Here is a 13637-nt window from a genome sequence, read left to right as displayed (position 1 = left end):
CACGAACCCTTGTCCCCTGCATCGGCAGGCGGATTCTCAACCACTGCACCACCAGGGAAGCCCCTAAAAGTCATTATTTTGAGAGGAGTTAGAATTAAGTGATTTTTAAATTTCTATTTTGTGCTTTTCTGTGTTTTCCAAAGTATCTAAAATAAACATGCATAGTGCATGTGATTTTTTGTGCTATTTTAGAACTTGAAAAGTAAAATTCATCTTTAGCTCTTGGACCTACAAGTTAAAAAAATGTCTAAAAGCTAAGAAGAAATAAAATGGATATAGTATGTTCTTATGCTTGCCTGCCTTCTCGGAGTCACAGCATTCCCAAGTCACTACCAGAAGAATGAGCAAGGCTCCACCTCCACAAAAAAAGTGATGTTTACTACTGAATCTGTTTCAGCTAAATTCATTGCAATAAAATAATTGCGTTTGGGTTTTTTATAATGAGCTTTTACTATAAAGAGAACATGCAGTTCTATAGCTAGAGAAGCAGTGTTTACCATTTCAGCTGAATTTCATTAAGGGAAATATTTGAATTTATGTTCTTTATAATGAGATTTTACTGGCTTTTCTGTAATATATTTACATAGTACTCTAATTACTTTTTAAAGGTATTGGGTTTTTGTATTGTTTAATTTTAAAACATTGATCACTTAATTTTAAAAGCAACCAAAAAGAATTCTCATTATTTATGTTGAATAGATCGATACATACCTGGGTTCAGCTTAGCATCCTAAAAAAACTGTGGGAAGTCTTTAAAATTTTGTGAAGAACTTCCTAGGACAGCTTACCTATTCAAGTTCATCATCAAGTCTCCATATCTTCTTCAATCTTTTTGGCTAAGTTTGAGAATATTCCATGTAGGGCTTGAACTCCTCAACTATTTAATACCCTTAGGCCTCCATTTTCTCTTCTGACATTTGTTTGATCTATATATCTGCTTAACTGTAATGTTTGTGCTATGAAATTTTATTTTATAACTACATTTTTAAAATTTTAACCAGTTTTTTAAACTCCTGTTTTTCCTTTTGCAGCTGTATGCAGGAGCTATTCTTGAAGTCTGTGGATGAAAATTGGGGAGGTTCCCTCAAGTCCAAGGTATATAAAATCAACTCTAGTAAAATTTCAGTTAATAATTTAAAATCAACATTTCACAAAAATAATTTCATTAAATACTCCCAAGAATAAGAATATTTAAGGTTATACTTTCTCAACAGTATATGAATTTTCTCTACATTTGTCTTCATGGGAGTGGAGTTTTATAATAATTGTTGAATACTAAGTTACTTGACTCTAAGCAAGCATAAAATATGAAATTTAGATTTAAATACAGCACATGGTGAGGTGATTATTTTCTTAAAAGAAGAGACTTTCCTAAGTACAAATTTTATGAGAGCCTTTCTTTTACCAGGTGGAAGTATAATCCTTCTAAATAATATTTTTAATGTAAACTGATTTATATAAAACTCCTAAGGAACAATTGCATTAAGTGAGAGTAGACGTGTACAAAATAACAAACCATCAAGAAGAAAATTAATTACCATAGAACTGGAGGTGTAGAAGAGAGGAGGTCATACAGGTGTATCTTCACAGGAATTAAAGATAAATATGTGAAAGGATAATTGTGAAAGTGTATTCTTTTGGTTGACAACAAACAGTAATGGAGCTCTGTATCTCCAAAAAGACTTGGACTAAAGCTTTTCTATTCCATCCTTGCATGTCAGCTGAAAATCAGTTTTATGAAGGTAATGAAGTTGGTTTTTTGTATTTTGTGGTTTGTTTGTTTTAACTGAAATACATAAGTGCTCTATTTATATACCTTATTTTGTTTTTGTTTCTGCTGCTTTTCCATGATTTCCTGCCTTGTTTACTTAATGGCAAGAGAATTTTTTGGATTTAGTATTTTATAAAATTGCCTGTATTAGCACATTCCCTTTATTGCTGACCTAGAATTGTTTATAATAAAATATTGCTCATTTGGCATGGAAATTAATCCTTGGATTGCAACTTGGGGAGTTGGGAACATTTTGTATGAGACCCAGAGCAGATGCACATCTAATAAATATATTCTTTGTTAGAGTAAGCGCATATTCTGATGTAGCACAGAATATAACATCCACTTCTGCTTAGGAAGAAAATTCTTTACTCTGTATGATTTATTTTGCCTCAAACACTTAAACTCAGTATTGTACCAGAGTTGTTTTGGCTTTTTTTATATCAGTTCTCTGAATGATAATGTGATCATTCTTATTCCTAAAAAGTTTTGGCATTTGCTTTTTAATTATATTCATTATTCTTATTTACTGACTTATTAATAATCTTTTGTGACTCAGATTTTCACAAGGTAAAGAATAGCTTGCAGTTAGCCCTCCTGTTTGTGATATCAGGTTTTCTTATGTCCATGGTAATAATTTCTACAGTTGCTAGTTCAGTCTTTAAAAGATTGAGTGTAGTTTATTAATCCTTAGATTACAACTTAACTATGTATATATATTTCTTATGTATAGTTAAATTATCAGACTGGTGGGTATTTGTAGTCATACTGTCTTTTCCTTTTGAAACATTGGATTTTAATTCTTTATATAAATATTTAATTAGTACAAGCTTATTTAAATTAAAAAGATTGTTTAATTCCACAGTCCATAACCATATTTAATATAATTATGTATAATATCAGTATTTTCGGAGCCCATGAGAAAGTAATACATTTTCTTAAGTTTACTTAAATTAGCCACGTCATAAAACAGAAGAAAAAATTAATGTTAAATTATTCCAGAAGAGAGAAGGATTTAAAATTTGAAATGTCTTATCCACATTAAATAACTCAGGGTTTATGAAAAAAAAAAGTCCCAGATCATATGCCTTAATTAATTCCAGGTATACCTCCTAAAATACTTTCGTTTTCCATGTTATGGTTAAGTAGGAAAGTCAGTATGTATAAAAATGTCTCATTGTATATTGGACCTAGTGTTTTATCACTTGTGGTGACATCAAAAGTAATGATGTTAAGTAAGTATGTTTTCCTTCTCAAGCATGAGTCTTACCATGATAAGGATATGTCTGTAGTCTGTCTCTATCAAAAAATGTAAATTTTCCCTAATTTTGTAGGTCTTGGCAAACTTTTTCTGTAGAAGTCCAAATAGTAAAGATTTTCAGCTTTATAGGCAACAAGGTCTCCATTGCAGCGGTTGATCTTTGTTTTTGTAGTATGGAAGCAGCCATAGAAAATATTTAAATGAATACATGTGTCTGTGTTCCAATAAAACTTTATTTATAAAATCAGGGAGGCCCAATATGGCCTATGGACCATAGTTTGCCAACCTCTGTATTAGAATCATAAACCTTCGGACACGGAAAGGAATTTTAAAATAATGTAGAACTTGAGAGCAAATAGCTTTTTGCCTCTTGTACCCACTTTGGTTGACTGATAGTGATGCCTAGGATTATGATGCTATCTTGGAGTTTTACTGGAAGGAATACTGATTCGTTAGCACTATCTTCATCAATTTTCTCATTTATAAAATGGATTAATAGGTGGTGTAAAATTGGTTAATATCTACCCTATAGGACTGTTTTGAGGATTAAATGAGATAACATGACTCTCTAGCATTTGAAACTCTTCCCTTCACTTGTGTGAACAGGTCATTTTATTCTCCTTTCCTGGCATCTCATCTACCACCCACACTTCAAATATTGGTGTTAGTCGGGGTCTGTGTTCTTATTTTCTTACTCTCTTGAATGATGTCCCACTCCCTCAGTTTCAACTGCAATGTTCACCTGATGACTCCCAATCTGTATCTTTAAATTAAATCTTTCTTTTTTTAGATACCATATTTCTGACTGCAAATTGATGTTTCCACTTGCATGGTCTCATAGTATCTTAAACCAATGCACATATAAGTCACCTTGGGATCTTGTTTAAATGCAGAGTGTAATTCTGTACATTTGGTTTGCATCCTGAGATTCTACATTTCTAACAGTCCTGTAGATTGTGGCCTACATTTTTAGTAGAGAGGCGTTAAACTCAGCATGTTCAAAAACTAAATTAATCCTCTTCTCTGATAAAAGTATACCATCTTCTTCCCTGTTTCCACAAATGGCAGTATCATCAAGCAAAGTATAAGCATGAAACCCGAGAGTCATGATCAATATTTCTTTCACACTTTATACCCAGTTAGTCACCAAGTTGTGTCTCTTCCCCCTCCTTAATAAACCTTCATATCTTTGGCCTTCTCTATGATTTTAATCAGCCCCTTAGCATCTTTATCTGGAAGGATTAATTACTTATTATCTGGCCTGCCTGTCTCTTTTCCCTTTCTTCTATTCTCTCACACAACTACCAAAAAAAAAACCTTTTCCATAAGACAGATTTGATTATGTGACCCTCTTATTTAAAATTACCTGTAGTTCCCCATCACATATAAATGTCAAATTCAGCATCATATACAAGACCTATCATGACATGGATTCTCTTTTCTAGGTTCGTATATCTAGTTTATGTGCAGAGTTACTTGCAGTTCTCCGAACTCTGACCTCTAAGTCTTTGCACACACTGCATGTTCTTCCTGACTTATGCCTTTACCCATTTTTGTGACGAACCCCTATTCATTCCAGATTTAGTTCAAGCATTATTTTGGGATTGCCTTTGGACAGAATTTTACACCCTCCCCTTTGTGTTCCATAGCAGTTCCCACATAATATTGCAATGTATTTACTTAATTTACTGGTCTTCTGCCTCTACCAAACTGGGAACTCCTTAAAGCCCAGAATTTTTAAAATTTTTTTATCACTAATGTATCCCAAATCTTTCTAACACTGCACCTCACATTAAGAGGAATTCAAATATTTATTGAATGAATGAATGGATTTGCTAAATTTATCTAATTCAAAGGTGGCTCCACTTTTGACAAATGGGAAACTGGTGAAAAGCCTGTGTTTATTGGTTATATAGCCTTTATGAATTTATAGTCTTCAAATAGTCCTTTTCTGACTTTATTATTCTGATCTGAAAACTCATAATCTTTTTAGTTTGTCTTCATTATTGTACCTCCAGTCTCCCCAAATTCTCTTATTTAAATTGCTGTTCTCTGAACGTTTTTAAGTGCTTTTAAATTGTCTTGTTGGGAGGACCCAAATGACTCATGATTTTGCACTCCAGATAGTTTGTAAGTAAATATTCTTGTTTTAGAAATACTCTTCAATACGCAGTAGTTTTCACTGAGCACAGTTGAGAATTCAGTTCTGTTGTTGTTTGTTGTTGCTGCTGCTCTTCTCTTTGTATTGTTGTTTCTGGGTATGATATGACATTTTTGTTTATATTCTGATTCAAATATACTTATTTCTACTCAAGGGGAAAACATCTAATTATCATTCCATGTAATTTTATATGGCAATTCACAAATCTTAATTGTACCTGCCATAGCCCTTATTTATTAAATCTTAAAACCAATAGAGTACATTGTATGACTACTTGTAATGTGACCAAAGGTACATTGTTAGATCTAGCCAAGTGTATTTTGCCTCTGTATTTTCACTTGTTTATGATTTTGAAAATAACATCAAACATTTTTCTTTGACCTCAAGACATATCCTTCCTGTTATCCCTCATCCCCACTTATCCTCTTTTTGGAATGAGGAAGAAGATAGATTTTTATTTTTTAATACTCTTCATAGTTAACTTTGAAGAGCCTCTGATTTATAAGAAGAGTACCATGACTTTCTAAGCAGTGTATATAGCAAAACTTGGCTCTGAGGTCTCCTAGGCAGCTACACAAATGACATGCTGATAAGATTCTTGAGGACAAAACTGAAACATTCAACGTTACCACTTAATGTTTTCTAATCATTTCTGCATATTTGATCGTTTTTGAAGTGTTATTTACAAATCTGCCTTAGTAATTGACAAATAATTAAATTAGCATAGGAACATTTTCTTGAAATAGAGCGACTGAACTAAGCTCTTTAGGATTCTCCAAACTGATATCACTTAGTTATTTTTAAAACAGCAGAAAGAAAACTAGTAAAATAAGTTACTCTGAGGTCTTTTTTGCAAGTCTCTTATATGCTCATATAGCCTATCCTAGTGCCATGTGTATATAGTAAGTATTCAAATATATTTTAAAAGATTAATTTACTGCCTGTAAAATGTGATTTGCTACCGCAGGGTATTTAATAGATATTCCCCTCAGTCAAAATTAGAAGCTTGTGGATTTATACATAGCAGAGAGAAGAGAAAAGAACAGATGAAAATAGTCATTAGTGACTCATCTTAATATTTCTTTTCAATATATTCCCTCATTCCGGCCTGTTAAAAAAATCTTCTGGGGCTTCCCTGGTGGCACAGTGGTTGAGAATCTGCCTGCCAATGCAGGGGACACGGGTTCGTGCCCTGGTCTGTGAAGATCCCACATGCTGCGGAGCAACTAGGCCCGTGAGCCACAACTGCTGAGCCTGCGCGTCTGGAGCCTGTGCTCCGCAACAAGAGAGGCCGCGATAGTGAGAGGCCAGCGCACTGCAATGAAGAGTGGCCCCCACTTTGCCGCAACTAGAGAAAGCCCTCGCACAGAAACGAAGACCCAACACAGCCATAAATAAATAAACAAACAAACAAACAAACTTCTGAATGACAGAAAGTTATAGGTTCTGTTACAGATAGAAAAAAAATACTTAAGAATAGTTCTTTTCTCCAGAGAAGTTTCTTATGTAGTAGCGACCACACTGTGTATTAAATTATGCTTTGCACAGATGTGCATATAGCATTTGCCAAAGGAATGGTTATAAAATGCAACAGCATATCATAAGCTCATTTTTGTTTGGGGATTCAGGAGTATTGGACAACTCTTAAAGGATGAAGTTAATAGAGAAGATATTCTAATAAGCCAGAATAATATAATCAGTTTTATTTTGAACTAAATTTAGTAGGGGATGTTTAGATGGGATATCTGAGTGTCTTCCAAAAAGCCTGCAAAACCTTAAAAAGAAAAAGCATTTACTAATCTTTGTTTAGTTGTCCTAGATGCACATATATAAAGATCTTCATAGTGAAACATGTCTATAGTGCTATTGCTAGTTGATTCTAAGTTTAAAAAATAAGTTCTCAAAAGCATGTGTGTCACTATAAAATCTAATTAGAGGCTGTTGCAAATGATAACAGAACTGGAATTAAGAACTGTTCTCATTTAGGTATCCAAATGAAACATCCCACTTGTATTTATCTTTTTTAATGTATTCTAAAATATTTTAATTTGGACAGTTAGACATGATCATTACTAAAAACTTGGTCGGGTATTCCCTGGTGGCGCAGGGGTTGAGAGTCCGCCTGCCAGTGCAGGGGACACAGGTTCGTGCCCCAGTCCGGGAAGATCCCACATGCTGCGGAGCGGCTGGGCCCGTGAGCCATGGCCGCTGAGCCTGCGCGTCCAGAGCCTGTGCTCCGCAATGGGAGAGGCCACAACAGTGAGAGGCCCACGTACCGCAAAAAAAAAAAAAGTTGGTAAAACGTAGATCAACAACTACCCAAAAAGGAAAACATTTATTTAAAACTTCCCCAAACCCTATGCTCCAGATATAATCTCTATTAAAATAATAGTTATTGTTTTGGACTGTTAGGTATATTGTGCTAAGTATTTTATATTTTCTCAATTTTTTTAAAGATTTCGTTCAGTGCTTCTACGCTTTTTCCTTTGCAAATATATTTATGGATAAATATATAAAAACATTAGTGTAAATATATAAAAACAATATATCCATCTTTTTATAACAACCATGGGGAACAAACTGATCTATAAACCTTTATATATGAGTTTGCATCTATATCACTAAATACAGATTAATATAATTTTTAAATGATTGGATGCACTTCATAGTGGTCCATGTTAATTTATTTAACCAATAGCCTTTTACACACTTAGATTATTTTCAGATCTCCAGACTTGGTTAGCAGGATCTTATATATCTTTGCATTATAGTGTAATTATTTCCTCAGAATAAAGAAGTTCCTAGAAAGAGACATGCAGATCTAAAGAGTATGCACATTTTAAGACTTTTGGTTCATTTTGCTAAATACCTTTGAGGAAGGATGTGTCCATTTATATTTCTCCCACAACTAAGCCCCTGCAAAATCTTCTCTAGCCCCCTCTCTAACCTTAAATATTCTTTTAATTTTTGCCACTCCAAATGAGGTTACATCATTGTTTTGACAGTTCTTTGATTATTTGTGAGGTTGAACATTTATTTCAAACATTTAGTGACCATTTGTTTATTTGTATATTACATGTTCCTGTCCTTAGTTCATTTCTCTAGTACCTAGTATTTATTTGTTTCTTATTAATAGAAGCTCTCTTGCATACTGTGAAAGAGATAATTTTCCCCAGTATGTCATTTTTTACTTTTAACTTTGTTTATAGTAGTGTTTTGCTGTACTGAGTGTCCATTTTTATATAGGCACATCTATAAAGCATTTTCTTTAGGATCATGCATAAGAGAAGAATTTTATATTCCATATTCCAAGTTGTCTGTGTTAAATGCTGTGGTAGTATTCTGAATCTTTTTTTTTTAAAACACTTATCACAACTGACATTATCAGTGATGTGATTGCTTGTTAGCATCTTTCTTCCTCATCAGACTATAAACTCCATAAGAGCAGGAATTCTGTCTGTTTTATATAGCTTTATATCTGCTATCTGATATACAGTAGATATTCAAAAGTATTTATTGAATAACACACACACACACACCCAGATGCACGCACACATAATCTCTCTCTCTCTCTTTCTCTCTCTTTGGTTTGCTAGCTTTACCATATTAAAAAATCCAGGTATTTTTATCTCTCTAGATTTCCTAATCGGTTTCTTTGTTTTATCATTCTGGTATAAGTATCACATAGTATATTAATAAACAATTGAACAAATTCTCCCATATTTTACTTTTTCTAAACTGTCCTATTCTCCAACATTTACTCTTTTATTATTATTTTTTAAATTTAATTATTATTGTTTGCATTGGGTCTTCGTTGCTGCACATGGGCTTTCTCTAGTTGTGGCAAAAGGGAGCTACTCTTTGTTGTGGGGTGTGAGCTTCTCACCGCGGTGGCTTCTCTTGTTGCAGAGCACGGGCTTCAGTAGTTGTGGCTCGCGGGCTCTAGAGCGCAGGCTTAGTAGTTGTGGTGCATGGGCTTAGTTGCTCCACGGCATGTGGGATCTTCCCAGACCAGGGCTCAAACTGCCGTCCCCTGCATTGGCAGGCAGATTCTTAACCACTGCGCCATCACGGAAGCCCTCAAACATTTACTTGTATAGCTGAGTTTTACTGTCATTTTGTCAAGCCCTCAAAATCCCATTGTAATTTGGGATTTTTATTAATTTGAAAAAATTAACATCTTAAAATATTTAGTCTTCCCATTGAAGAATATGGGATATCTTTCCATTTTATATGTGTTTTAGTTTCCTTGATTTTTCCATATAGGATCTAATTTTTTATTTATTGAGTTTATTTCTACTTTTTTTGTTGATCTTCGTAGCTAGCTTGGATTTGGAAGTAAACAATTTGAATATTTTTTTCTTTTAAGCTTTCGTCAGGAGTGATAAACCCAGACTATTCAGAGGACTACAAATCAAGGTAATGCAATTTTAATGTGATCCTTTTTTCCAGCATTTTCTTTTTTTAATTAAAAATTATTCAGATATTTTAATTGACTTTATTTTTTAGTGCAGTTTTAGGTTTACAGAAAAATTGATTCGAGAGTTCCCATGTACTCCCACCCCCACCTTCCAGTTCCCTTACTAACATCTTGCATTGATGTACATTTGTTACAATTGATGAACCAATATTAATACATTATTATTAATTAAATTTCATAGTTTGCATTAGAGCTTATACTTTGTACAGTTCTAGGAGTTTTACCAAATGTCATGTATCCACCATTACAGTATCATACAGAAGTTTCACTGCCCCCAAAATTCCCTGTGCTCCACACCCCACCAAACTCCTGGGAACCACTGATCTTATTACTATCTCTATAGTTTTGCCTCTTCCAGATTGTCATATAGTTGGAATCATACAGTATGTAGCCTTTTCAGATTTCAGATTTAACTTAATATGCATTTACATTTCCTTTGTGTCTTTTCTGTAGCTGGATAGCTCATTTCTTTCTAATGCTGAATAATATGAATAGTATTCTGTTATATCATGGTTTGCTTTTCTATTCATCTATGGAAGGACATGTTGGTCACTTCCAGTTTTTAGCAATTATGAGCAACAGTGCTATATACATTTTTGTGTAGACATACGTTTAACTTATTTGGGTAATTACCTAGGAGCACGATTACTGAATCATATAGTAAGAGTGTTGGGCAGTTTCTTACAAAGCTAAACTATTTTCCAAAGTGCTTATATCATGTTGCATTCCCACTAATAATGAATGAGAGTTATTGCTCCACATTCATCAGCATTCGTTATTGTCAGTGTTTTGGATTTTAGCCATTCTAATAAGTGTGTAATGTTATCTCATTGTTGTTTTCATTTGCAGTTCCCTAATTGAGAATATTTCCACATGCTTATTTGCCATCTCTATATCTTCTTTGGTGTATCTGAGATTTTTTGCTCACTTTTAAAAGTTTTAATTATGGTAAAAAAAAACTTAAAAATAGTTAAGATGGTAAGTTAAATGTTAAGGGTGAAGTTCAGTACTGGTAAGTTAAATGTTATGGGTACAGTTCAGTAGTGTTAAGTATATTCACACTGTTGTGCAACAGATGTAGAATTTTTTTGTCTCGCAAAACTGAAACTCTATACCCATTAAACAGTAATTCCCCCTCTCTCCTGCCTCCAGCCCGTGGCAGCCACCCATCTACTTTATTTCTATGATTTTGACTACTTTAGATATTTCATATGAGCAGAATCGTATAGTATCTGTCCTTTCATGACTGGCTTATTTCACTTTAGCATGATGTCCTCAAGGTTCATCCATGTTGTAGCATGTGACAGGATGCTTTTTCTGCATCTATTGGTATAAGATTTCTTGTTTAGCCTGTTGGTAGTAATAGATTACATTAATTCATTTTCAAATTTTGCACCAGCCTTGCATACTTGGAGTAAATCCAAAATGGCCATGATATATAATTCTTTATACACTGTTGGATTTGATTTAATATTTTGAACATTTTTGCAACTATGGGCTATGTCGTTTCTAATTTTTGGACTAAAATGAGTTTTTGAATAAAAATTGAATTTTTAAGAATAATTTATGTAGATAACCTGACCCGAAAGATTTTAGTAGTAATGTTATTGGTTTATTAGCTTAGGGGGCCAATTTCTAAATTCCAGAAATGGGTTGAGAATATACCAAATGCAATTACAACATCAGAGCTTGTCTCCATCTCTGAAGTTCACAACTCTAGAAGACCTAGTAAAACTGAAGCATAATTGCTGAGTTTTTCAGCTCCCTTCATCATCACTGCTGCATTTTTAGTTACATGGTCCTTAATTTAGCATTGAAGATTGATCACTTAATGAATGGGATCAGGTTTGTTAGCACATTTACCCAGAGTCAGAATTCCTCAGAGCTCTCTCATGAAATATTGGAACCCACTAGTAGGTCTGAAGTTTCAGGAATCCAGCCGAATTATAAACTAATTACAACAGAATAAATTTTCTTTGGTTTAAGAAATCTAATGAAAGTCCAATACAGAATTGTCTGATAGTTTGTATGCACAGCCTATTTCAATATGGCTCTTAAGAGTCATTCTCATTGAATATTTTGAACTTGTCTGCCTCCTTCATTAGATTTGCAACTCATTTGAGAGTTGGAGTGTGTCAGGTATGCAGTAAATACTTGTTACATTCAAGAATAAGCTTAAATCCCAAGTAAACTGCTTGATACCAACAGGTGTTTCTCTTCAGAAGTAAAATGTAATTTTTGTTTTAATTGTCATTTTTGATGAAATCCCATTACACTCTTTTCTAAAAGACTTCCTTTAAGAGCTGTTGTGATGTTATGTCTAAAAGCTTATTACTATTAAATTTAATTAAGCTGGATTGAATTGATTTGGACTTTGGTTGAAACTGAAAAGGCTCATTCTAAGCAGAAAATGATATTCCTCTTATTTGTAGTATGTTCGCGGTTCAGACCCTGTGCTAAAGCTTTTGGACGACAATGGGAACATTGCTGAAGAACTAAGCATCCTCAAATGGAACACAGACAGTGTAGAAGAATTCCTGAGTGAAAAGTTGGAACGCATATAAATCTTGCTTAAATTTTGTCCTATCCTTTTGTTACCTTGTCAAATGAAATATCACAGCACCTAGAAAATAATTTAGTTTTGCTTTCTTCCATTGATCAGTCTTTTACTGTGAGGCATTAAACATCTAATTAAAAGTTGAAGTGGCAGCACAACCCATGTTATGTAAGGAGTTGGCAAGCTTAACAAAACCCATTTTGTATAAGTTTCCATCCTCCATTTGTTGATACCACTAACAAAATGCTTTGTAATAGTCTTGTGGTTAATTATGCAAATGATAATTTGTGATAATTGGTCCAGTTTTACGAACAACAGATTTTTTAATTAGGGAGGTTAATAAGGGAGATGATTACTGTACCTCATGTGCTGTGTGCTTTTTGAAAGTGAAGACAGAAAACTACAAAGCAAATAAGATATACCGAGCCTCAACAGATTGCCTCTTCTCAGATCCTCTCATATTTTTGTATTACCCAGCTTTCCTTTTAATAGAAACGTTATAGCTTATAATGAATGCACCGCATAAAAACTGTATGGCTTCATTCTTGTAAAACAGATTCAAGATCTACGGTAAGAGTGAAACATTCACACAAAGATTCGCATTAATGAAGACTACACAGAAAACCTTTTTGTGGATTTGTGTGGATCTGATATTTAGCAAATTTTTGTGCTTTACATTCTTACAGAAAAGTTAAAAATTATCATTTGTAAGACCAGAATATAAATAAAACGTTTCAAAAATCTATCTGAATTTGAAATCTTATTTGTTCTTTCATGTTTAAAAATGACATATTTCTCAGTGCATTTTCTTTTCATATAAGCCTTTTTTTTAAGTTAAAAACACTAAAATATCTACATTGTTTAAAACTTCTAACTTATTGTGGGTAATAGTATTTTGTCTGTGATTTTTTTATTTGTCAAAGTGCTTTCATTTGTGAACACATTTTCATTTATATCATATAAGGAATTTCTCTTAAAATATAGTTTTTTAGGAGCTATTAAAAATGATTTTTCCACTTCCCTGGTGGCACAGTGGTTGTGAATCCTCCTGCCAATGCAGGGGACACAGGTTCGATCCCTGGTCCGGGAGGATCCCACATGCCACAGAGCAACTAAGTCCATTCGCCACAACTACTGAGCCTGTGCTCTAGAGCCCGCGAGCCACAACTACTGAGCCCATGTGCCACAACTACGGAAGCCTGTGCGCCTAGAGCCTGTGCTCTGCAACAAGAATAGCCACCACAATGAGAAGCCCACGTACCGCACCACAATGAAGAGTAGCCCCTGCTTACCACAACTAGAGAAAGCCTGCACACAGCAATGAAGACACAGCACAGCCAAAGATAAATAAATAAATAAAAATAAAAAATAAATTTAAAAAAATGATTTTTCTTTGCTTAACTTTCT

At 33.8% G+C, this 13637-nt stretch overlaps 1 protein-coding gene across 1 annotated transcript in view; it reads left to right on the top strand.

Annotated features, from left to right (window-relative positions):
• Positions 1 to 12237, top strand: part of SELENOF (selenoprotein F) — a 37272-nt gene extending 25035 nt beyond the window's left edge. Inside the window, 3 exon segments of the mRNA XM_007463273.1 lie at positions 1032 to 1095; positions 9563 to 9612; positions 12106 to 12237. Coding sequence (XP_007463335.1) covers positions 1032 to 1095; positions 9563 to 9612; positions 12106 to 12237 — 246 coding nt within the window.
• Positions 12238 to 13637: the final 1400 nt, after the last annotated feature.

The sequence above is a fragment of the Lipotes vexillifer genome, unplaced genomic scaffold (assembly GCF_000442215.2).
Source record: "Lipotes vexillifer unplaced genomic scaffold, Lipotes_vexillifer_v1.1 scaffold1629, whole genome shotgun sequence".
NCBI lineage: Eukaryota > Metazoa > Chordata > Mammalia > Artiodactyla > Lipotidae > Lipotes > Lipotes vexillifer.
This window is presented reverse-complemented; position numbering and strand designations above follow the sequence as displayed.